A 25096-nucleotide genomic window follows, 5' to 3' on the forward strand; every position below is an offset into this window, starting at 1 on the left:
GATATTTGATGGCCATTGGATTGATTGATTGCTTAATTATTTCCAGGTCACTTCCTAATGAAACCTGAGAAAAACAGAGCCCAATGGGGTCTGTAAAACTTTTTGTGATACGAGATAACATCCTTCTCATGTCATACCTAATCAAATTATACCTGGAAGATTTGTTCAAGTGTCTATGGCAGTATCGGTGATGAAGTTCTTCAGTCACAGCTAACTTGGAACCACAGGCATCATATATTTCTAGCTTTAGCATTATTCTTAGCACAACACGAAGTCTATTTATGCATCACTTTTTTCTCATCCGAGATTTGGCACGTATATATTTTTGTATCTGTTTTTTAAAAATTATTACAAACAGATTTGGGGGCAAAAAGTGAAATCATGTTTGTAGCTAAAGGTTTAAGGTACTTTCTTAGAGTTGCTTTTTGGGGGAAGGTAAGACTGGGTCACCTTAGCATCCGCATTGTGGAATGCAGGGAGGAAACCCACTCTTATGTGGATCCTGAGAAACTTAACAGAAGACCATGGGGGAGGGGAAGGGGGAAAAAAAAGTTAGAGAGGGAGGGAGGCAAACCATAAGAGACTCTTAAAAACTGAGAATAAACTGAGGGTTGATGGGGGGGTGGGAGAGAGGGGAAAGTGGGTGATGGGCATTGAGGAAGGGCACCTGTTGGGATGAGCACTGGGTGTTGTATGGAAACCAATTGGACAATAAATTTCATATTAAAAAAATTTAAAAAAAACTTAAATACTGTATTTTTTTAGATGGACAGTTTTCACTTTTATTATTTTTTGTTTTCTGCTCATATTTACTAGTTATCATTCAGTGTATGAGTTTATTTTCCTTTACCTCATTGAGCATATTTTTAATAGGTGGTTTAAAGTTCTTGTCTTACAATTTTAACATATAATTCCCCTTGAACTTGGCATCTGGTGATCACCTCTTCCTTGAAAATGATTTACATTTTCCTGACTCTGTGTGTGTTGAGCCATTTTTAATTGTATCTTAGATGTTAGGAATGTTATGCAGTAAAGACCTTAGATTTTCTTAAATTCTTTCAAATAAGGTTGATATTTTTTTTTTTTTTTTTTTGCTGAGTTTATTTATTTATTTTGAGAGAGACAATTCCAAGCAAGCTCTGTACCATTAGTGGGGCTTGAACTCATGAACTGTGAAACCATGACCTGAGCCGAAATCAAGAGTCAGACGCTTAACTGACTGAGCCACCCAGATGCCCCCACATAAGGTTGATTTTATTTTTTAAGAAGACTTTTAACTTCCTGAAGCTCTAACTGCCAATTCTGTCACACCTCCTGTGGGTGGTGGCTCTGATCCCAGTTAAACCTGCTTTGAGTCTGCCCCACATCTATGGCAGAGACCTGTAGTAGAGTTCACGTACAGAATTTCGGGTTTTCATTTGCTTGTGCTCTCCTTCAGTCCACTTCTGTGCTCTCTGGTGGCCCTGATTGTCCCCAACTTCTTTCCATGTTTCCTCCCCTCAGAAAGAGGGCAAATTTTTCTTTTGAGTTTTAATCAGCTGGTATTATCACTGCGAGCACAGCTGTTCTTGAGGTAAAGGTGCAGAAACATTACAGATCTGGTTTCTTCTGCTAAGCTTTGAATTCCCCTGCAAATAACCTTGGGGCAAAGTCTCCTATCTACCTACCAACTATCAGAGTCTACTAATTATCTTTGGTCTTTTTTGCAAACTTGTTTTCAGGGTATTATTATTATTATTTTGCTGAAAAGTGTGTATTTAGGAAATTAACTCTTCATCCCAGATGTAAGGAATATGCATTGATTTTTAAAATGTTTCTTTTCTTTTTGTAAAGTAAGCTCTACACTCAACGTGGGGCTTGAACTCACGACTCTGAGATCCAGAGTTGCATGTCCTACTGACTAAGCAACCAGGGGCCCCTTAAAAAGATTTCTAAAGGCACTAGTGTCTCACTCTGAAAGAGTTTTGAGCCCTCTGAATATTTAAGTGTGGCTCCATTTTTGTTGTAAAGCACTTTCCGGTATTACTTAACTGTACTTGATAGAGGCAAATCTTACAGCAAATGAGGTGTTTACCTAGCACAACAGCCCTCTAATAGTAGTTGATGTGCAAGTAATTTTGTTAAAGACATTTTATAAATAGCTTTATGATGAAGAAAAGAAACTAAAAATATGCTATTTCCTAATTTTTCCCAATAGTTTCATATCAGTCTCTTTTCACTTGAAGTTATATTTTGCAATATAAGAAAAACAATAAAATTCCACTTATCCAGTAGACGTTAAGAACTAGTAGCCATTTAGCATACAGTTAAAACTCCCAATCCTGAAAGAACTTTAAGAACAAGGAAAGGGAAATAGGTAACAATTAGGAAAATCTGTGGCTTTCCCTAGTAATCATTCTACTATTTTTCTCTGCTTTTCTCTATGTTGTTCATATTAAAGCAAAACAAGACATGAAAGTAAAAGAAAGAAACCTTTAAAAAGAAACTGATAGGAATATGTAAATTATAAAACAGTAAATAAAGCTGCTAAAGCACACCAGATTAATAGACTAGAGAAAATCAACAAGATAAAAATAGACATTGATTCAAAAATTGTTTTTAAAATTCTACACTTACTTGTTTTTAAGAAGTATAGAGATTTAGCACTAAGAGAATATCTAAGTAACACATAGATTGGAAGGCAAAAAAAAAAGTTGCCATGATTTTCAGTGTATATGATTTTCCACATCAGGTCTCCATAAGGATAGACTTGAGATCTCCTGGGATGCCTGGATGGCGGGCTCAGTCAGTTAAGCCTCTGACTCTTGGTTTCAGCTCAGGTCATGATCTCACGGCTTTGTGGACTCGAGCCCCGTAACTGGCTCTGTGCTGGCAGTACAGAGCCTTCTTGGGATTCTCTTTTTCCCTCTCTTTCTTCCCCTCCCCCACTTGCGCTGACTCTACCTCTCTCAAAATAAATAAACAAACTTTAAAAAGAAAAGAAATCTCCTACAACTAATAAGAGGGGTCAGGAATAATGTGAACAACATATAAAAATCAGTACTCCAGTGCCCAAAAGTAACTAAAGTATATAAATTTAAAATGCCCCCATTCATAATAGTATCAAAAGTCTTAAGTTACTTAGCAAAATAATAAAAAAACATATGCAAAGTCAGTATGATGAAAGTAATAAAATATTTTGAGATATTATATAAAAGTCATGAATATATGGAGATATAATCCATATATTATGGAGATATAATCCATATATTATGGATTATATCCTTATGATTCAGAAAGCCAATATCAAGATATCACTTCTCTCCAAACAAACATATATTCAAGGCTATCCCAATGAAACTGTCACCAAGAATTTTATGGACTGTTACAAGTTGACTCTAAAATACATGTGGAAGGGTAAAGTACGAAGAACTACCCAAGATAAATTTGAAAATGAGGTAATAGAGACTTGTTCATTCATATGTCATCTGGTTACTCAACCACAGTTAAAGATGTGGTCTTGTAAAATAGAAATATGTATCAATGGACAGGATTATCGTGTACATAAGTAAACACTCTCCTATGGGAACTTCGTACGGAGCAGAAATGGCAATGAAAACAGTGAAAAAATAGGGATCGGTACCACAATCTGATTGTAAAAGTTGACTATAAGGGAAAAGTTCAAACTGGAAGCTTGTTTCCAATTATAAACCAAAAGACACTTGAGACAAAATAAGAAACACACACATACAATTGTCTTTTGGGAGAAAACATGATGAGATAATTTTATCATGTCAGAGTAGCATATGATTCCTTAAGTAGAACATTGAACATGAAAGGTACAAAATCTAAGATTGCAGATGAATATGTTTCACTACATTAAAAAATAAAACTGCTGTTTCTACTTAAATTTTCAATGATAAGAGAGTATAATGGATAAATTACAAAACATTCATTTGAACAGGGTACCATATGTCAGTTAAAATGAATATAGTGGATTTATACCTACACCATCAACAATCTATGAAACATGCTATTGAATAAAACATTTTAGAATGATCCGAACATTTTGATGTTGTTTATGTTATTTCTAATATAAACCTTCAATGTCCTTAGGCAAAGATTCACACCCATTTTTGGTTGGCTTCTGGGAATGAGAGGAATAGGTTGAGGGAGCAGGTGAAGATCGACAATGGGAAACAATTATCTGACATGTTTTACTTTAAAAAAAAAAGGAAGAATAATACATAAATTGGAAAGAAAAGTGACAGTACGTTGACAAGACTTCATGGGTGTGGGTGCATGGGGATTAGTTACATTACTCTATGTAAATTTTTTTCATTCTTACAATATTTAGTAATATGACATGAAAAAATTATCCTAGGCATAAAGCATGGAGTATACCAAAATAATGGCATCAAAATAATCCTGTTGCCAGAACCTGAAAATAATATAAAAAGGTTAAATAGATAACACATGTAACACATGGGTATCTATGCAAAAACATCTTCAAGTGTTGGCAAATACCATACAAATGTACATTAAAGGACAATTACAGTCCAGTTAAAAAGAGGTTTCTTCCAGAAATACAAGTTCACTTCAATATTAGGAAATTATAAATATAATACACTGTGTTGAGGTTGTAAAATGAAAAGGAAAAAACCTTCCTTGTTTTAAAAGATAGTAAACCCTCCTCCTTTCCTGATTTTAAAAATAATAAGAAATAAACCCTCATTGAAATTGATGTAAGTATTCTTATTGCAAAAATATTTTCCTTTTTCAAATGTTTTCATAGAGGATTCCTGAAATATTTTTAAAATATTAAGAATAATAAGATGAATGCCTGTATGTCAACTTTCTAGTTTAAAAATGATTTATTATATGTGTATTCGTAATGTGAAATGATTTATATAGCTCAGACTAAAGGTCAGCATCATGCTTGATGATAGAAAAATAGAAGCATTTTCATTAATTTCAGGAGTGAGACCATGATGTCCCTTTCAACAGTTTTATTTAAAATTGTTTAGTTAATAATAATAAAAGTAAGTACACATATTAGAAGGTTATAGATATTAGACAAGAGGAAACAGAAGCAGGTCATTTGTAGATTGTGTGACTATATTCTTAGAACTCCCACCCCCCCCAAAAAAATGAAATGAAAAGCTATTTGAAATAGTATGAAAATTTAGTCATGTTACTAATTTAAAAATTGGTACGTACAAATTATTAGCTTTTAAAGCAAATAATTATCTTCTTGAAACATAGAATACATGATTAAATTCAGAATAGCAACCAAAATATAAGAAGGAAATCTATAATATCTGCAAAAATAAAACTCTAGCATGGTAGAAAATGTTTTCAGTAATTAGTGAAACAATACTGCTTTGGGAGTGGAAGATTTAATATTTAAGATGCAATAATTTGCCTCTTCTAAGTTGATATGTTATGAGAGTGACTTTTTCTATGAAATGGTCACAAACTCAGAGGCCGATAGAAACTGGGCAGGTGTAGCACAGTTCTAGCCCATCATTTCCTTGTGACCAGCCAGCCTCCAAATTAGAAAATTTCAAGATTTTTAAAGAGACTTTGGTTATCTGAAGTTTTCATCTGGCATATTTGGATTTTTAAACATTGGCAGCCAGTTTCAAAAGTCATCACACTCTATAGTTCAAGTAAACCTTACTGTTGGCAAAATTTGGTCTGTGGCCGGACTCTGTGAGACCTTGGGTTTTTCCATACTGCTTAGTAATTCTGGTAATTCTAGGAGCAAAACACTGACTGTGGTTGACAGGGTCACAGGATTTCCAGGTATGGGGCTACTGTATTGTCCGTTTCGGAGTGCGACTGGCCAACTTATCTCTATACCTTCTTCATTTTACTTTCGGTTCTAAAACTGTGTTAATTGCGTGCGTGTGTGTGTGTGTGTGCGCGCGCACACACGCGTGTGTCCCTGTCTGTAACTGTTCTTCAAAGCTACCATGGACAGAGTGTGCTGGATTTAATTTCCTTAAGTCAATGAGAAGGACTTTAAAATGACTCCCATCCTGATTTTTCAAGCAGTGATTTTTGTCTTGTCCTCCAATCAGGTATTTTTGGTCGCCGTCTGGAATTTTGAACTGTACATGATCCCCCTGGCCTTATTACTCCTCTTCATCTACAATTTCATCATTCTCACAAAAGGGAAGACGGGCAGCATCCAGGACAGCCAGGTGAGCAGAGATTCCAGTAACTGTGACATTTGTGTAAGGAAAGACATGTGAACGACAGCAAACCACCACCACCAAATCATGGCCCAAGTGCTCTTGGTTTGAGAGACGAGGAGAAACTTGGCACACACGTTCATGTTCTAGTGGAGGACTTTTATTGGGTGTAACCTGGAGCTTTCCTTCTAGGTTATGTTCCTGAGTCTTGACCTACCTTCTTAGCAGGAGGAGAGCCCCCGGGGTGCTTGGTCATCATTACCATGCCGGCCGCGGATTTCAATGTGTGCCCATCTGGTTCATTGCAAGGTTACTGTGAATTACCTTCCCATCCACTGAAAAGACGCCTTTGATGTCTCCTTGAGCTCCTTCAAGACACAGAAGGCATTTGGGAGGCTAACTCAGGCCTTTCCACCCTAACACCCTTTGCAGTTTTTGCCTCTGGCTGAAGCCTTCAGAGCTTTGCCAACTGCCGGGGAAATCAGAGGGCGAGTGGCCGTGGGCACCTCTATTTTGCGGTGCCCAGGTCTTATAAATCTCAAGCTTCCCATGGTGTTGAAGGAAGCACCCGCAAGGCCTCTTCTCAAAGACCTACCCCAGCGTTTGCTTGTCATACTTATTCTCTGACTCGGCTTCCCTTATTCCACGTATTCCAGCCCAAAGAATCTTTTCCTGCTCTGGGTTGGCAGGAACTTGTATTTATAGACTTGCTTCCTGGTATTATCTTGGCATCCCAGATTCAAGAACCAAATTTTTAAAACAGAAATCTAAGAGGGACGCCTGGTAGCTCATTCAGCTAAGCGTCCGACTTCGGCTCAGGCCATGATCTCACGGTCCATGAGTTCGAGCCCCGCGTCAGGCTCTCTGCTGACAGCTCAGAACCATGACCTCGCTTCAGATTCCGTGTCCCCCTCTCTCTCTGCCCCATCCCCTGCTTTCACTCTGCCTCCCTCTTTCTCTCTCTCAAAGATAAACATTAAAAAAATAAACAGAAATCTAAGATTCTGAGACATGATAATAAAATATCTTCACATTGGGTTTTTCCAGACTCAAAAGCTGACCAACTTCACCCACTTTTCCTCACAATGCTATTATTTTTTTTTAAATGTCTGAAATAATGGATATTAAAAGGATGTTTTGCTGTCATTTGGGATAGAAGGGAAGTAGAGAAAAGAGTGTTTAGGCAGGGAGCAGAAACATCAAGCGGGGCGCCTGGGTGGCGCAGTCGGTTAAGCGTCCGACTTCAGCCAGGTCACGATCTCGCGGTCCGTGAGTTCGAGCCCCGCGTCAGGCTCTGGGCCGATGGCTCGGAGCCTGGAGCCTGTTTCCGATTCTGTGTCTCCCTCTCTCTCTGCCCCTCCCCCGTTCATGCTCTGTCTCTCTCTGTCCCAAAAATTAAAAAAAAAAAAAAAAACATCAAGCAAATTCAGAATTCTATTCTGTTTGATATTTGATTGTTTAATGCAACAGCCACGGGCATATATCAATAATGAGGGGCCTAAAGATGCTAGAAAAAACTAATAAGTAAATAGCTTTAAAGTACAGGATTGCTTAAGGACTAAGCTTCACAGAGGTGCAGATGAAGGGAATTTTCAGAGAAACATCTTTAGTAAAAAGTGCTGTCAACTAACATTTTTACAATTTCTTTTTTATTAAATTAAATTAAATAATTAATTTTTTAAGGTTTATTCATTTTTATACTTCCAGAAGTGTTCTTTTTTTTAATTTACATCCAAGTTAGTTAGCATATAACACTTTTACAATTTCTGATCATATTTACTTTTCAGCTACATCTATGGTATGTGTGTTTATAGCATGTGTGTGTGTGTGTGTGTGTGTGTGTGTGTGTGCGCATGCAGAAATGTGTATGTATTCGTAGGCAGGTGTCTCTACAAGCACATATGGGTACATAAGTATACATAAGTGCATGTGCATATAAATGTGTGTGTATATAAGATCTTTTTAATTTACAGAACATTTTCAAATTTGTTACCTATTTTTTTAAGTTTATTTTGAGAGAGAGAGAGTACGTGTGTGTGTGTGTGTGTGTGTGTGTGTGAGCGGGGAAGGGGAAGGGGAAGGCACGAGAAGGGAAGAGAGAATCCCAAGCATATTCCGTGCTGTCAGCACAGAGCCCGACATGGGGCGTGACCTCAGGAACCGTGGGATCATAACCTGAGCTGAAATCAAGAGTTGGACGCCTAACCGACCGCACCACCCAGGCCCTCCAAATTTGTTGCCTATTTGAATCGTGATAACATAACCACGGAGGAGGCAAGGATTACTATTTTTACTTTATACTTGAGGGAACTAAACCCCAGAGTGGCAAAGTGATTTGCTCAAGGTCACACGGCAGAAAGTGCTGGAACAGTGTCTTAAGCTGAAGACTTTGTCCCAGGCTGAAGACTTCTAACTCTTAATCACAATGTTTTTCCTCCCACAATGTGTTTTTATTGCATGTGTTTTTACCCATTTGCTTTCACAAAATGTGTACCACCGACGGTGAATAGGTGAGTTCTCCAGCCATCAGCGGACTGTCACACATTGCGAGCTGCCACTTAGGGGAATTCTGGGGGTAATACAGTACCAGTCCTGGAGAAATTGCCTGGTAACTGCTCAGCGGTTTTATGGCGGCTAGCAGAGGACTCTGGATACTTCAGAGTTACTCTTTTTTTTTTTTTAAGAATGTGAGAGTGACAATTCTGTTTCCTACCAGAACAGTGGCATCTAAACAGCATGCCTGACCTTTGCAAGGCGGTTGAGCAGAAAGGTAAGCGGTCAAGCTCAAAAGCCACCCTGGTTTTCTACTCCCCAGCGTTTTGTCTGAGCTGCCGAACCCACTGGACTGGGTACCAACATGTGTTGGCTTTTAAATATTGCAGTGTTGGGATTACAACTTATCTACTCAATAGCCAAGATTTTTTTTTTTAAGTTTATTTATTTTGAGAGAGAGAGAACGAGCACGCGAGAGAGAGGGAGGAGAGGGAATCCCAGGGAAGCTCCACACCATCAGTACAGAGGCCCACGTGAGGCTCAAATTCCAGAACCATGAGATCATGACCTGAGCCGAAATCAAGAGTTGGACTCTTGACCAACTTAAGCCACCCAGGCGCCCCAAGCCGAGATGGCTAGACCAATCTGAACAAGCCTGTTCCCGGCACCTGGTGCTTCGGCCCCCGAACAAAAGCCAGGTGCCTGTTAGTCCCAGTCAGAGCCTAAGTGTCCTCCCCTCACCTGCCCTCACCCCCCCTCCCCAAATCACAAGGAAAACAATAATAATGCACAGAAACCTGTAACTTATTCTTGAGATTGATTATATTCAGACTAATGCATTTCCTACTGTCTAATGTTTCAGTAATGGCCCCAAAGGAAAAGAGCAGTCATTATAACAATGAGCCTAGCACAAACCGAGTACGGTGTTCTCAGCCTTAACGTAGCAGTTGGCTCATTTGTCAGAATAAGAACCAACTGTTTACAGAAAGTACAGCTTGGCAATGCAGTTTGAAAGCTGGGTGCCTTCAAAAGGCACTCGCCTAATAGCTTTATTTATAGTTAAGTTTTACGTAGATTATGCATCCTGTTTTATAGTCTTGCCACAGTGTCCCTGAACTTTCAAAGCACTATTTTTTCCAAGAGGTTATAACGTATTCAAAAAAAACCACTAGCGCGTCAATTATGTAGAAAACCTTACAAAGTGTGTACGGGTTTAATTTGCATTTGATCGTTTCGGCGGATGTCATATTAACAAATTGTGGTTTTTTTCCTTTCAGGAGAGCACAGACGTAGACGAAGAGGAGTATGATGATGACAAGGTACGTGTGCTCAGGAAAGCTCGCGAAAGGAAACGTTCGTGTCGTCCGCAGATGGCATTTTACCTGGTCGAGTGAAACCCTGTTTGAAAAATTTATTTGTTTGTTTGTTTGTTTGTTTGGCATTATGGAGTGTCCGGGATAGGAATGTTTTTGTAATTTATAAAGGATATCGGTTTTTCAACGTTTTTTTTTATTTTTTTTATTTTTGGGACAGAGAGAGACAGAGCATGAACGGGGGAGGGGCAGAGAGAGAGGGAGACACAGAATCGGAAACAGGCTCCAGGCTCCGAGCCATCAGCCCAGAGCCTGACGCGGGGCTCGAACTCACGGACCGCGAGATCGTGACCTGAGCTGAAGTCGGACGCTCAACCGACTGCGCCACCCAGGCGCCCCAAGGATATCGGTTTTTAAAGATCTTGTTAAGGGAGGATATAAAAAGGGGTAAAATATAAGGGAAAACGGAAATATTATACAAAGCGTACCTATAGGAGGCTTGTCATTTGATGCGAGTGAAGGTGAGCCTTCCCCTGGTGTATAAAAGGTACATAAAAGGTAGTCTAGAAAGTCCAGAGTAAATCAAGTGAAACTGCTGTTCCTTTAGCCTCCTGTCTGTGCTCCGTGGGGTGGTCACCCACTTTGGAGCCTGTCACTTTCCCAGCTGTTGCTGGCAGTGTTTTCAGCTATATGTCTGTGTACATCTGTCCTTTTCCTTCTCCTGGGAGAATCTCTCAAATCGGCTGCTTTTGTTGTCATTACGCTTTCAGACAAACCTTCTGGAATATAATGAAAAAAAAAAAAAAGTGAAATGCCAAATGAGGTGCTACCAGCTTAATCGACTTCCAGCCCCCTAGAACCTGCGGGTGTATGGGGTTTGCGAGGGGAGCGCCTGGGAGGCTTGCGGGAGGGGCGAAGGGGGCAAACGGGGGAATCTTAAGAGTTAAGTATCCAGTATAAAATGCCCAGAAGATAGCAGCGAATTAAACCCTGGCTCCGTGACACAAACAGCCTTAAAATTAATTGGGCAAGCCAGATGGTTTTGCCCATTTGAAACAACTTGGGTGCATTACAAAGCAAATCTTGTTTGTTGTGCTAAAATGATCGCTAATAGCAAAATGATAAAATACAGTAGAATGTGTTTTAAACGGAAGTGACTCTTTCCAGAACAGGGTCAGGCAGACGCAACTTTCTTCTCGACGGATTGATGTGAGTCGCTTCCGACCGATGTGACTCCTTGAGCGCGAAACAGTTGCAGCAGGCTAACATGCGTGCCGGTGGGATGTTTCGCCAAAATAAACACGAGCCCTCATGAAATTGTTTTAAACCTTTACTAAGCAGAATTCTAAAATTTGATTTACCAAGGCTGGGAAGTGGGGAAGATGTCCTTCTGTTTGGCTCTGTTGAAATGAGCCCTCCGTAGAAGAGGGCGTCATCTGCCCTTTAGAGATAATCGTGACCATGTGTCTGTGGCCCATCTGCGGGGGGCATCCAACAAGAAGGCAATGAATGAGAACGTGGGGTTCAGTAACCTGGCAGGCAACATATCCAGGCCGTGGGGTCTGGACCAGTGGTTGTCACAATGCACCCGTCTACTCAGGTGCCCCAAGGATTGTCTGCGGGGGTCTGGGAGTCTGGAGGTAGAGCCAGTTGGGCTGTCCTTCAGGCCTTTCTGGGCAAGGACAACTGAGTTGGAACCATTGCATCTACATGGAAGAGCCTTGGAGCGCTTGCGTTTACCCAGGCATGGCCCTCCACACGGCAGATGGGCCAAACCCGATCCGCACAGAGGGTGTTGGCATCACGACGTTCCCCATTTCCTTCGGGGCGAGTCTGTTCTGGAGATATGCTGATTGTCGTATTTTCTCAGGACCTTTTAGAGCCATAGCACGGCCATGCGTGTTTGCTTCCTCAATTTTATACGCCTATGCTATCATCCAGAGGAATAAATCTAAAACGAAGTTTTGACTTCTCTCTATGCCTCCTTCTGCTTAACACAACCCTTCACCTGTTAGGGAGACTGGCGAGCTTTGCGGTCCTTATCAGTATCTTTCCACTCGCACTTTGCTACGAGAGCTGTAAAGTATGGAGGGATTTTCAGCTTCAAGACTTCTGGAGCCCGCATCATCCACATATATTACAGTCCATCATTGCATCGCATACAGCTAGCTTCCACAACTGAGATGTGCTCCTCAGAGACCTGCCCACACAGGCACCGGGCTGTTGCCCTCCACAGCGTGCTGTTTCCAGGGGCTTGTCCACAGAGCCCTTCTGGCTTCTGTTGCATGTTAGACGTGACAGACCAGGCTTCTGGGAACTGTAACACACCCAGTGAGCGATGAGCTGTTTACAAATTATAAACACACAGCCGTTTCCTTCCAAACCAGAAGAACAGAGGAAACTCCTTTCTATCCAAACTATCCATCTTGAAAGTGACACTCCTTAATTGCCAGCGCCCCTTCCCACCAAATACCATCACAGGCGACTGTGGAAGATGGAAGCATGTCAGGGCCCCTCGGCAGAGTTTCCTCAGGAGATGGGCACATTCCCGTCTTCTGCCTGTCTCTGATGCACCGACCAGGACGTGGTCTGGGGTCTTTCATACGTTTATTGTCTGGAGGGGGGATTGTTGTAAAATGACATCGCTATAGCCTCTGGTTCCTTCTAGTTGTCAGACGTCGGTGGGGGTGACCCGTGTTAGAAGCCAAATGAGACTGCACGATTTTGTCTCCCTTTGTGTGGGGGAGGAGGAGTGGGGGGGCTTTCAGAAATAACCTAGAACCTTCAGGTGACTAGTTTTTTGGCTTTTAGGAAACTAAAGGTACAGACTAAACTTTGAGAAGAAGAGAGGAAATCTTTCTCTCTTATTCCTGATGGCCCGCGCGAGAAATGGCTTGTTACAAGTATAGTTTGCTGGGGACCCCTGAACAAACAGAGAATGGCTAAGTTCAGCCAACAGCCATCAGCTGACATTTCCGATTTCTATTAGATTCCATATGTGGAATTCTTCTATGTGGACCTTATTTGTACGGATGGATTACAATGAAAATTGCATTAATTTTCTGCACAGTAAAGGTCAGTAATTGAAGCATGAACCAAGAAACTATTGTGTAAAATGCTGTATCCCATACTTAGGAAAGGTCACGCAAAGCAATAATATCTTGTTTTCATTGCAGAAGGTATAAATACTTGCATTAGAGTTTCTTTCTTTTTCCAGCCCAACAAATGCTTACATAGAATATTCAGCAGTTACTATTAACATCAGCAAGAAGAAATCATAAGGGCATGTAACAATAAGAAAACCCAAAAACACAAAAAACAAAAAAAACAACCAAAACCCTGTCTGTTGCTATCATAAAGATTCTGTGTTGTGATGTCTGCACTGTGAGTTGGTGTGCTTTTAACTCGGCTGTCAGAAATAGGGCTTGAATGATTTGTTCTAGAATTATCGATGGGTGAACAATTGTCTTACAGTGTTTGGTGGGGTGGGGGGAGACGTCGCTGTTGCATGTCAGTAACGGGTGAAAAACAGATATGGATGTTTTTAAGAAAATAAACATCTAGGGGCACCTGGGTGGCTCAGTCGGTTAAGTGTCTGACTTCGGCTCAGGTCATGATCTCACAGCTCATGAGTTCGAGCCCCACATCGGGCTGTGTGCTGACAAGCTCAGAGCCTAGAGCCTGCTTCTGATTCTGTCTCCCTCTCTCCCTCCTGCTCACACTCTGTCTCTGTCTCTCTCAAAAATAAACATTATAAAACTTTTTTCAAAAAAAATATAACTATAGGGGTGCCTGGGTGGTCAGTCGGTTGAGTGTCCAACTCTTGATTTCGGCTCAGGTCATGATCCCAGGGTCATGGAATTGAGCCTTACATTGGGCTCCACATGACCATGGAACCAGCTTGGGAGTCTCTCTCCCTCTGCCCCTCTCCCTTGCTCGCTCTCTCTCTCTCTCTCTCTAAAATAAAAATAAAATTAAAAAAACTAAAAAGTAAACATCTAATACATTTTTATGGATCCGTTGTGGACCATTTTACCATGTAAGGATGCAAATGAATATGATATCTCTACCCTCTCTTCACAGATTAAGATGTCGTCATTAAAATTTAAGTCCATTTTAAACCATCAGTTTCGGTGTTTAACATGGTTTCCATTCTCCAAACTGATTAGTCCACTCATCCCAGGCAGATCCTTCTTTTTATTATTATTATTATTTTCAATGTTTATTTATTTTTGAGAGAGAGAGAGACAGAGTGTGAGCAGGGGAGGGGCAGAGAGGGAAGGAGACACAGAATCAGAAGCAGGCTCCAGGCTCCCCGCTGTCAGCACAGAGCCCGATGCGGGGCTCGAACTCAGAAGCTGTGAGATCATGACCTGAGCCCAAGTCGGACACTTAACCAACTGAGCCCCCCAGGCGCCCCCAGGCAGAGCTTTCTTATGGAGAGAAGCATGTGGCATACACATTTCACAGGAGTTCTTGCTGGCATTGAACCTGCACAGTCCTTCGGATGAGTGGGCTAGGCCCACTATGCCCCATTCATTATGTTTTCTTATTCTAGACAGAAAAAAAAAAAGATCTATCTCATCCCAACTATAGTACTTCCTAAAGGGGAGACCGTCATGCTTGGAGGAAGTTTCTTTTACAATCTCACAGCGAGAGTAGTTTCGCTTGGGATTCCTTTGCGCCTTCTTATGAATGCTCCAAACACAGCAAATTAGTTTGATTAGTGATTTTTTTTTTATCCTAATGACAGAACAGTGGTACTTTGAAATGATAAAGTATGGCATTTTTAAGAAAACCCAAAGTCAGACAGTATCTTTGAAAGGTTAGCAATAGTTTAATACACACACATACCCACACTTTCAGGGCATATGCGATTTATACGCGGGGCAAATTGCAGAGGACCTGTTTAAGATGATTTTCAGGGAAATAAAGTCAATGGTTGCTCTAATTTAACTCCTTTTAATTTGATTTAATGTGATTTTTAGTGATGAAGTGATTTAATTGCTACCATTTCTACCAGACCATCTTACTTTCAAGACTTTAATATTAAAATGGATTCCAGCCAAATCTTAATTATCAGTTTACGCATGTTTTGAATGAGAAGGGATTGGCTTCCTTATTTCCAGCAGTCTTTTCTCCGACACACTGACTCGCTCAGATTTTTCTTTTAAAAATCAAACCCCCCATTCTTGATTACTTTTTGAGGTCATCCAGAAATGTCATTAATCTGATATTTTTTCTTAAAAAAATTAATGTTTATTTTTGAGAGAGGGAGAGAGAGAGAGAGACAGAGTGTGAGCGGGGGAGGGGCAGAGAGAGAGAGGGAGACACAGAATCGGAAGCAGGCTCCACGCTCTGAGCTGTCAGCACAGAGCCCGACGCGGGGCTTGAACCCACGAATCGTGAGATCGTGACCTGCGCCGAAGTCGAACACTTAACCAACTGAGCCACCCAGGTGCCCCTAATCTGACCTTTAAAAATTTTTTTTAATGTTTATTTATTTTTGAGAGACAGAGGCAGAGCGTGAGCAGGCAAATGGCAGAGAGAGAGGGAGACACAGAATCAGAAGCAGGCTCCACACTCTGAGCTGTCAGCACAGAGCCCGACGCGGGGCTCAAACTCACGAACCACGAGATCATGACCTGAGCTGAAGTCGGAAGCTTAACCGACTGAGCCACCTGATCTGACCTCTTGAAGCATTACTCATCACAGTACTATCAGTCTCACTAATATTCCTAGTGTTTATGTATTTTCTATGTGATTTCTACTGTAAGGATTATACTTGCTCAGTATGTTATTCCCAATATTGTGAAATATGATAGACTGTAAATTAGATGGATTGTCTATCCTTCGATTACCTTACGTGCTCTAACAGAATGAAGTCAGAGACTCTGTCTTTATGGACTACTGTGTCTGGATATTTAATTTCTCATTGCCTAAAATTATTACATCATGCTAATTAGAGTACATTGGACATTGTATCTCAGTCATCCACCAGTCATTGTTTTTCTGAGAATAGTAGCTGTTCCTCGGCTTTCCTAATGAAACCCCATCTGTTTTTGTGGTTTGCCCTAAATCCGGACTATCCGGTGAGTTTACAAGATAATTGATAGCAAGGCGAATATATCTCTCTTTTCCTCAAGGGAAAAGTAATAATTTCTAGTAAGTAATAAATGACACAAAAGTAATAATATTATCTCAAGTATTAGTTAAATAATTATATTTATACAAATATGAATAGGGGCACCTGGATGGCTCAGGTTAAGGGTCCAACTCTTGATTTCAGCTCAGGTCATGCTCTCATGGTTCATGGGTTCAAGCCCTGCATTGGACTCTGTGCTGACAGCTTGGAGCCTGGAACCTGCTTGCGATTCTGTCTCTCCCTCTCTCTCTGCCCCTCCCCTGTTCGCGCATACTCGTGTGCTCTCTCTCTCTCTCTCTCTCTCTCTCAGAATAAATAAGTAAACTTTAAAAGATAATATTGGTAGAGTGTTTACAATGTGCAGACTGTGTTTATATATTTGAGCCCATTCAGTACTCAGACCATTACATTTGGTATTAATTCCCCCATCTACAAATTAAGAGAAATTTTAATTAGATAGGGTAGTAACACAAATGCAGTTCTTCTGACCTAAATCAGGTTTATTTTTGACCCTGCCACACGGTCAGGCAGGAAACCTGTCATTAATGTATCGGTTCATTTTTCTGCATTGTTTTACATTTATGGAGTGTTTTCCCCCATGTCGAGCCCCTATCGGTACAAAGATTGAAACTATAAACATGGAGCTCTAAGTAAATAATCAGTATAGTGCGATGGCTTCTTTCATTAATGCTGGCACGTTATGTTGGGCAGTGACGCAAAATCGAAGGCACCCGCACAGCAAAATCAACAACTGCCAAGCGTTGTGTGTTTACCTACAGTAGTGACAGAAGGCTGCCTCAGTACTTCTAGAAAACCACTAGCCCTGTTTGCCTTGGGATGGTATTTGTAGCGTCCGTCAGTTGGCTCGGAGAAGCTTCATGAAATAAACCTTCCTGAGCTCCACATTCCAAATCGTCATTTTAGACTGTTGCCGACTGTTCCTTTGTGTCTTATCACCACCTTCCTCTTGATGATGTTCATCCTTTTACTTTTTCCAGCAGTGAGGTTCTTTTCACACGCCAAAGAAACGTGTTGGTAAATCTCAGTCAGCGTGGAAGCACTTTGTGTAATGAACAGACATCTCCCCAGTGAAACAGCACACACCTTGGAGTTAACTGTGTGCGTGCGCGAGTTCACACACGTTTGTGCGCGTGCACGCACACGCACTCGACATCTCATGGGAAGAAATCCTAAAGACAGTTCCCAGTGCAGTAAGCCAGACTTCCCAAAGAATAATTTTTAATCTCCTGTCTCGGAAATATTGCTTCTTATCCTTTGTTATGACAGATGCTGAGGGTTTTTTTTTTTTTTTTCTTTTTCATGCTCAATGCCACTCAGTCTGTTTCTGGTGTTTATAATTCTCCAAGCTTTCAAATTACAGGCTTTTAATATTCCATAGGATAAAACAGACCAAATATACTCCCATGGAAAGTCCAAAGTTATATTTTTGTGTCTCTGCTCTAGATGGCTGCCATTATTGGAAAGATCTGGAGATGGAATTTTGCATTGATCGCTTTTGGGAATGCTTCCCATCCTGTGACACATACTACTCAGGTTTTAAACATGTCAGAAGGATTTTTTTTTTCTGACATGGTCAACTTTCAGGACTATCTCCCTGGTTTGGCTTAGGTAATTAATAGAGAAATGAGGATTTTTTTTTTTTTCCCAACATCAGAACATGTGGGAGAGATTTAACGTAACACACTGATTATATAATTAATTCTGAGTTGCAAATTCATTTTGATGGTGTGAATTCTCTCCCAGAGGCTCAAAGCTAGTTTATTGCACCTACAGGGCCATAGTCATTGGAGACGTGGGGGGAGACGACAAGGCCTGAAGAGGGATGAATTTGCCTCCTGATTTATGTTTGGTTTTGCTTTGAAAGGAAGCACATGATTTGTCCTGAATTCAACTGATGACAGAACTTAGCCAAAGGACTCAGGTTTTGCTTTTTCACCGTGGAAAAATGGCAATCTTACACTCATCTCCATACGATAATATACATTTTTAGGTTACACGCTTGGCATTTTTCTTACCATGAGCGCCACTCTTTCTTTATAGGGCATAAGAAAACAAAGGAACCTTATGAAATTTGAATTCTGTGTCTGGAAAGTTCCATGCTCTCATCTCTTCCATCGTATTGTGACACGGGCTTTGTCATAAAGGAGGCCCTAAATCATAGGAGTTGACTTACGCCTCCCTGAGTTTTCAAGTTTGTCGTAAGAAATACAACCCGTTCTTTCTCAGATGCAGGGATGGCAGAGTCAAGTGCGTGTGGAGACACAGTCATCTTGTGCATTTGCTTAACGACACTAGTGGCCGCTGTTATTTTTATTACGCATTTCCCTCTATAAATCAGAAGCCTCCGATGTTAGGGCAACATAGAAGCACACGCGGTAACCGTTCTGTCTTTCTGAATGAGTCTCTGTTACTCTTCCCAGGCGATTTGGTAGCCGCAGCAGCTGTAATGTTGTGTTTGCTAAACTGTTGTCACCACATTCCGTGGTTCAATCTGAGACGTGTAAATAAAGCCAGCATGACGCGGGTAAAACCGCCAGATGATCTTTCGTACAACGCAGGGCAACGTGAGCAGACTTACCTTGGAAGACCACTGCTTTCGAAACTCTAAATCACCTTAGTCTTCTGTCAACCAGACCCGAGGTTTCACATTCTTTTCTCTCTTTGCATTCTTGAAGGGAAGGGGGTTCGGTTTAGGAAGTACCTGGAATGCACCACGTGCTTTACATACTTTATGATGTGAATGATATTTAATTCTTCAAACACTCAATCAGGAAAGGATGAGCCTTTCCCTTTTTCCAGACAGCAAAGTCGGGACTCAGGAGGAGTGAGGAGTTCGCCGTGACGGCAAACCGAGTAGATGACAAGACAGAGTCAAACCCAGTTCGTTCTGACCAGAGCTTATTAGTTTACATAAGGTGCAGGTCTGGGTCGAGCTGGGAAGTCTCATGGTTTGTTTGTTTTTTCTTCCGACTTCTTACCGCTTGGCACCAACAGCCCCTGGGTACCCTGAGCTCTTAAATACAAGAATGGAAAGAAATATTTTCAAAAGGCATTATTTAACATACACTCGCGTGAGTATTGAGCAAAATCGTGCTGGAAAGGAAGAGTAGGTGGAAATACATAACGGAACAAGGTGTCTCCAAATTATATATTCTACAGTAAGGAAAGAGAACAGGCAGCCATAGACATCATAGAAACAAATGTCAAGGAGAACAAATGCGTGCCAAATGCCTACCTTGCGAAACGTCTGCCAGACACTTAAGGGGCTTCTTGTAATGGGGACACACTTGCTCTGGAGTGAAGTTCTGGACTGGAATCATTCCTCTGCCACGTGTCCTTTCCTTGCCCAGAAAATTTCCATTTACCGTTTTCCCCTGTCTGCGCAGGCGTTGACCAGAGAGCTCACAGACACCGCGTTAAATCCAGCAACTAACCAGGCATAAACCCATCTATTTTCCTGACGCTTTTCAGGGCCTACCTCACTAACACCTAGCTTTAAGGGAAGGCTTTTGGATGGTCACTGAAAACACAAGATGCTCTCAGATGGGTCCGTCCCTTCTTATCTCAAGCAGTGGAGGAGAAGCATCTGATGCTTCTACTCGAATCGGCCACCTGGCATAGCAGCCTGTCGCGGCATGGCGATTGCCAAATCTGTTAAGGTGCATAAAGCCTCCACACTGCCAGTTCAGAGTGGTGAGTGGGAAAGAGGACAGATTACGGGGTGAGTGTATGTTAAATATATGCAGAATTTAAACAGTTCTATGGATAAGAGAATAAAAAATAGTCTGAACACATTTATCATAGTGTTTTGTTTCGCTCATTCCAATGAGTAAATCTGCACTTAAAACTTTTGTTTTTAACTGTTGGGTAAAGCCTTTTTAATGAGTGAATAATAAATTCAGAGTACACGTTTAGGAAATAGTCAAGTAATGATCCCCGCTTTGTCGAGATACTTGTTGATGTGCTAACTAAATAGATGTGTGTTCACATTTCTTGTCTATCCTCTGGGGCCATGACCATATCTCTTAAGTTTACAAGTAGGTAAACTTAAGTTACAAATCTGCTAAAGAGGCCTCAACAGTAGTTACTTCAAGAAGACCATTTCTGGAAACATGCTTTTATTCAGGCAGCTGAAAACTTGTATTTATATACCTCTCTGTGGAGTATGACTTTTCTTTTAGATCAGATGACTGTTCTGCATTTACTGATTTTCCATCCCAAGGTTTCATTGAACACGTATGAAAAATGGCAAGCTGGCTGTTCATATGTTGACTCGGGTAGCACCAACATATAAAAAACCTTGTGCAGCATCAAATAATGGTGGTCTTTTCTGGATGACATCAGATGACTCAGAATATCAAATAAGTTCATTCTAAAATTGTTTTCATTTTTTTCTCCAATATATGGAGCCAAAATAAAGCTTTTGCTAGTTAGTTTTACCGATGACGAAATCTCTGACATCAGGAACGCCATTGTAAACTTAGTTGAAACACTGAGCATTGGGGCTTATTTAATTTGGTAGCGACAATATGAATGCAAACTTTGATGAAGGACAGCATCATGGCCAATAAGATATTCTTACAAAATGAGGGAATCTATGAGACAGAAATGTACTTGGGATCGGCCGCAGTGCCCTGATTTTCCATGATTGTGTACAGACAAATGATAATGTGCCATCGATTGAATTAGAAGCTGCAGTGTCCACATTTATCAATATTAATTTTTTTTAATGTTTACTCTTGAGAGAGAGAGAGAGAGAGAGAGAGAGAGAGAGAGAGCATGAGCGGGGGAAGGGCAGAGCTAGAGAGAGAGAGACATAGAACCTGAAGCAGGCTCCAGGTTCCGAGCCATCAGCACAGATCCCCAGGCGGAGCTCGAACTCACAAGCCATGAGATCATGACCTGAGCCGAAGTCAGACGCTTAACCAACTGAGCCACCCAGGCGCCCCTATAAATATTTTATATATACAGTGTTGAGTAGCAACAACAGAGTTTTTCATGACAAGGATATGTCAGATATGAAAAACGTACTGCAGTGTGGCAATGTGCACTCTGTTTTTGCTGTTGATCACCAATCTGATTTTAGGAATCCTTGAACCTTTAAAGAGCTCTTCGTCAACCTACACATTTCCCAGAGCTATTGAACTCTTGTGCAAAAAGAAATCTCTACAGTTTTTGTTGAATCTGGGTCATGATCAGTTGGCAATTTTTAATCGAAATCTTCAATGATTGAATGGCAAGTCACTTCATCTCTGAAAGCTGCTAGTGAGTGGAAGTGGATTTTTTAAAAAGCTAGCAAAAAAGACACTGCCATTTTTTTAAAAATTTTTTTTTTTACAAGGACAAGGAATATTTGCCACAAAGTAATCGATGAGGTCAAATGCTTTGTGCTGTTCAGTGTTGAAATTCTGAAGTTTTCCTTTGAGATGTCTCAATTTTGTGGGAAAAAAATCTTTTGATGTTTAATAGAATAAATACATATCTTACCAAAGAATGGAGGGAAATTGAGAAGCCACTTACTTTTCAGTATGCATTTTGTTAAACGTTGAGAAGAATCATGGAGACAATTCATTTGAAGTTTTATCTTGAAAAGATGTTTGACAGAGAATGTTCATACGAACGGATATAAAATATTTGGGCTGAAATACATGCAGATCTCAATACTTAAAAATTAAAATTGATAATGATTTTCTCCATGTAACACATTTTTTTTGGTGTGAGATTTCAAGGTACCTCAGTGCCTGTAGAGAGAGTATTGTTGTAATTAAAATTATGATCCACAGTAGAGTCAATTAAAGGTGTCAATTTAATGGCTGTTAAGGGCAACTCTGAAGATGATTAAGAACAATTTTACGAAATATAGAAAAAGATGGCATTAAAAAGTACATTCTTTTGACAAGTACCCTGACCTGGGACTATAAATAGATATAACCAGGAAACCAGTTACATATATGAATGTGTAGCACAAATAATCATTTTTTATGTATAATTTAAAAATGTTCAGATACCACAAATACATTTCTTTTAATATGCAAAATTCGCTTTTTAAAATATTTGAAGGACTGTATTTATAAGAATAAAATGGAATAGTTATGTGGGTCCATCAATATGATAAAACCAAGTCGACAGTTGATAAGTATTTCAAAGATGATATAATTCTGATTACTTTTAAAAGTATACAGATTTGCTTGACAAATTACTCTCCTTTTAGCTGAGACATGGTGGGACTCTTTAACCTTGACTTCGAATATTAAATAGGCAAACTAAAACATCAAGTTCGTGAAAAAGTACAAGGACGTTGAGACAATCATTTGCTATTTGGGTTTACTAACTACTTTCTTCACAACCAGAATCTCATCATTTAGGTTTTTTGTAGGGAGGGGAGAAACAAAAAACAGTCACCTGAACTTAGGACACTTTTATGAAGTTGAGCTGCATGGAAATTTGAATCCTTTTCCAAGAAATTGTTTTGACCCAAAGCCTCTGCTGCTGAAAAGAGGAAGCTACTTTTGCCCTTTGGGTCAGATTCCCTGGTGCTTTCAAATCCTTCTTGTAAACACGAATACTTGTGTAGCAGACAGAGATGGGTTTTCACCATTGTGCCCGTTAATAGATGTTGTGGATTGCTGCGCATAAATTAGGTTGCTCTGGCAACATATCTAATTTTTAATGCAAGCTGCTTGAAGAATTAGAGAGTAAGGGAAATAAGGAATTTAAAGAGGGGATGAAAAAAGGAAAAATGTCTTGCAAGTTTGATGTACCGAGAGGACACGAGCCCACCTTCTTCTTCTATACAGAATTCTCGGATTAAGGAGGTCAGCCCAGATGGTAAGAGATTCTTCAAACCATCCCGGCACCACCCCCTTTACCATAGAGGGGCTGACAGTGGTACATTCTCACCTCTACCCTCCGTGTGGTCTGTTTTGGCCACACGTGGCTTCAGAAACCAGGACAGGTGCAAGAAGGGAAGTGCTTTTTGACATTTCTGCCATATTGGTGCTTTCACCCGCCATCTCTAACTGGGTGGTGGGTTCTCTCTTCCCACCCAAATTGTGTCCAGTTTGATGGAAAAGAGAATACAAGAGGAGAGCGAAATATTTTCTTTCACTTCAGAGGAGGTTATTCTTTTTTTTTTTTCAACATTTATTTATTTTTGAGACAGAGAGAGACAGAGCATGAACAGGGGAGGGGCAGAGACAGAGGGAGACACAGAATCTGAAACAGGCTGCAGGCTCTGAGCGGTCAGCACAGAGCCCGACCCGGGGCTCGAACTCACGGGCCGTGAGATCATGACCTGAGCCGAAGTCGGACGCTTAACCGACCGAGCCACCCAGGCGCCCCCAGAGAAGGTTATTCTTAAAATGGTCTCTTCAATTTAGAAGGTTTTGCTCCATAATTTAGCAGAATTCTAACTCCAGTAGAATTCTAGATAGAGAGAAATGAAAAGCTTTGTTAGATTTATTTGAGGTTTTGCGTTAGATGTACTGGCTGCAGTGACCCTGATAGGCAAAAGCCAAGAGGGTACTCGCTAAATCCCAGTCACGATAGAGTCCCCAGGAAGCTAGATTATAATATCAGAAAATAAGAAATTGTGTAAAAATACCACTGTTTAGAGAATAGTCTTTTCTCCAACATTTGAGTAATTTCCAAATTCTTTTTGTAAGCATTAACTGCCTAACATGGTAAAACACATTTGAGATTTTCTTTTTTTTTTTTATTAAAAAATTTTTTTTAACGTTTATTTATTTTTGATGGAGAGAAAGAGAGAGCGTGAGTGGGGGAGGGGCAGAGAAAGAGGGAGACACAGAATCTGAAATGGGCTCCAAGCTCTGAGCTGTCAGCACAAAGCCCGATGCGGGGCCCGAACTCCCAAACTTCGAGATCGTGGCCTGAGCCCAAGTCTGACGCTTAACTGAAGTCTGACCTGAGGCACCCAGGTCTTGAGATTTTCTAGAAGCAAAGTAAGGATACTATTCTTAGAAGGCTGAATTCTGTTTCATGTGAAGAACGGGAGACTGGGGAAGATGAACTTGTATTTGCTTCTAATTCTATAAAGGAAAAGCCAGTCGATCATTGGGCAGCCTCCACAGGGATAACCTGTGTAGGATGCAGTCTCTGACAATGACTTTGTCTGCCTCCAGCGGCCTATTGTGTTTCTGAGGCGGTTGCCAAAGGATGACTGAAATGTTCATCAGATTTACAGTGGGTTTAAAACACAACAAAAAATGTAATAGAGTTTGACAAAGAAGCCGCAGGAGTAGGAGACGCATCATCATCTGGAGTTCTCATATACCGTGTTGTCACCTGCTGAAAATGTTTCTGAAGGATTGTGAGGGGACATGGGGAAGGGGAGCTGGCAGGTGAGCTTGTGAAGCCAGACAGGACGTCGGGCTCAGCCAAATGGAAGGAGCTGCGAGTTCTCTGGCAGAAACAGCAGCTTCCACAGAGAAATGAAGCTCTTGGTTCTGTGGAGTTTCCACACAACATGGCCTCATACTGAGGTAGCAACTGAGGCACGCTGTGAAGGGTTGTATCTGAATGAGTGGGCAGTAGTTCCTTGGAGTCAATAAATATTTAAGTTGTGAATGATAGGATTCCTCCCTTGGAGTCACTCTGTGGATGAGTACCTTGTTATTGTAACAGGGCATAGAGACTTCTATTGTGGGACAATAAAAAGAAAACGTGACCAAGTTAAGTCTTGCCTTTATGTTTCCTAGGAATCCGAGAAAAAGGGGTTAATTGAAAGAATCTATATGGTACAGGATATTGTTTCAACTGTTCAAAACATCTTGGAGGAAATAGCTTCTTTTGGAGAAAGAATTAAAAAGTAAGTTCTACGTTCGTGCTGTGTTTGAAATGGAGCTGCCATCCATAAGGACGGTGGGGGTAAAAGGGCGGGGGGGGGAGGGATCAATAAATGCAAAAAACAAAAACCAAAAGGTAAC

At 40.8% G+C, this 25096-nt stretch overlaps 1 protein-coding gene and 1 long non-coding RNA gene across 7 annotated transcripts in view; both read left to right on the forward strand.

Annotated features, from left to right (window-relative positions):
• MCTP2 (multiple C2 and transmembrane domain containing 2) overlaps positions 1–25096 on the forward strand; it is a 242443-nt gene that overhangs the window by 199206 nt on the left and 18141 nt on the right. For 3 of the 6 annotated variants that reach the window (XM_058736701.1, XM_058736699.1, XM_058736705.1), the window contains 3 exons: positions 6066–6188; positions 9950–9991; positions 24869–24978. In XM_058736701.1, coding sequence (XP_058592684.1) covers positions 6066–6188; positions 9950–9991; positions 24869–24978 — 275 coding nt within the window. Of the gene's footprint in view, positions 1–46; positions 525–6065; positions 6189–9949; positions 9992–11152; positions 13027–24868; positions 24979–25096 lie in introns of those variants that run through there. The other 3 variants (XM_058736700.1, XM_058736702.1, XM_058736704.1) reach the window with 3 other exon arrangements.
• Positions 9998–10835, forward strand: LOC131516095 (uncharacterized). Its single transcript, XR_009263861.1, has 2 exons — positions 9998–10173; positions 10405–10835. It is a non-coding gene; the product is annotated as an uncharacterized LOC131516095 (long non-coding RNA).

The sequence above is a fragment of the Neofelis nebulosa genome, chromosome 7 (assembly GCF_028018385.1).
Source record: "Neofelis nebulosa isolate mNeoNeb1 chromosome 7, mNeoNeb1.pri, whole genome shotgun sequence".
In the NCBI taxonomy this organism is placed as follows: domain Eukaryota; kingdom Metazoa; phylum Chordata; class Mammalia; order Carnivora; family Felidae; genus Neofelis; species Neofelis nebulosa.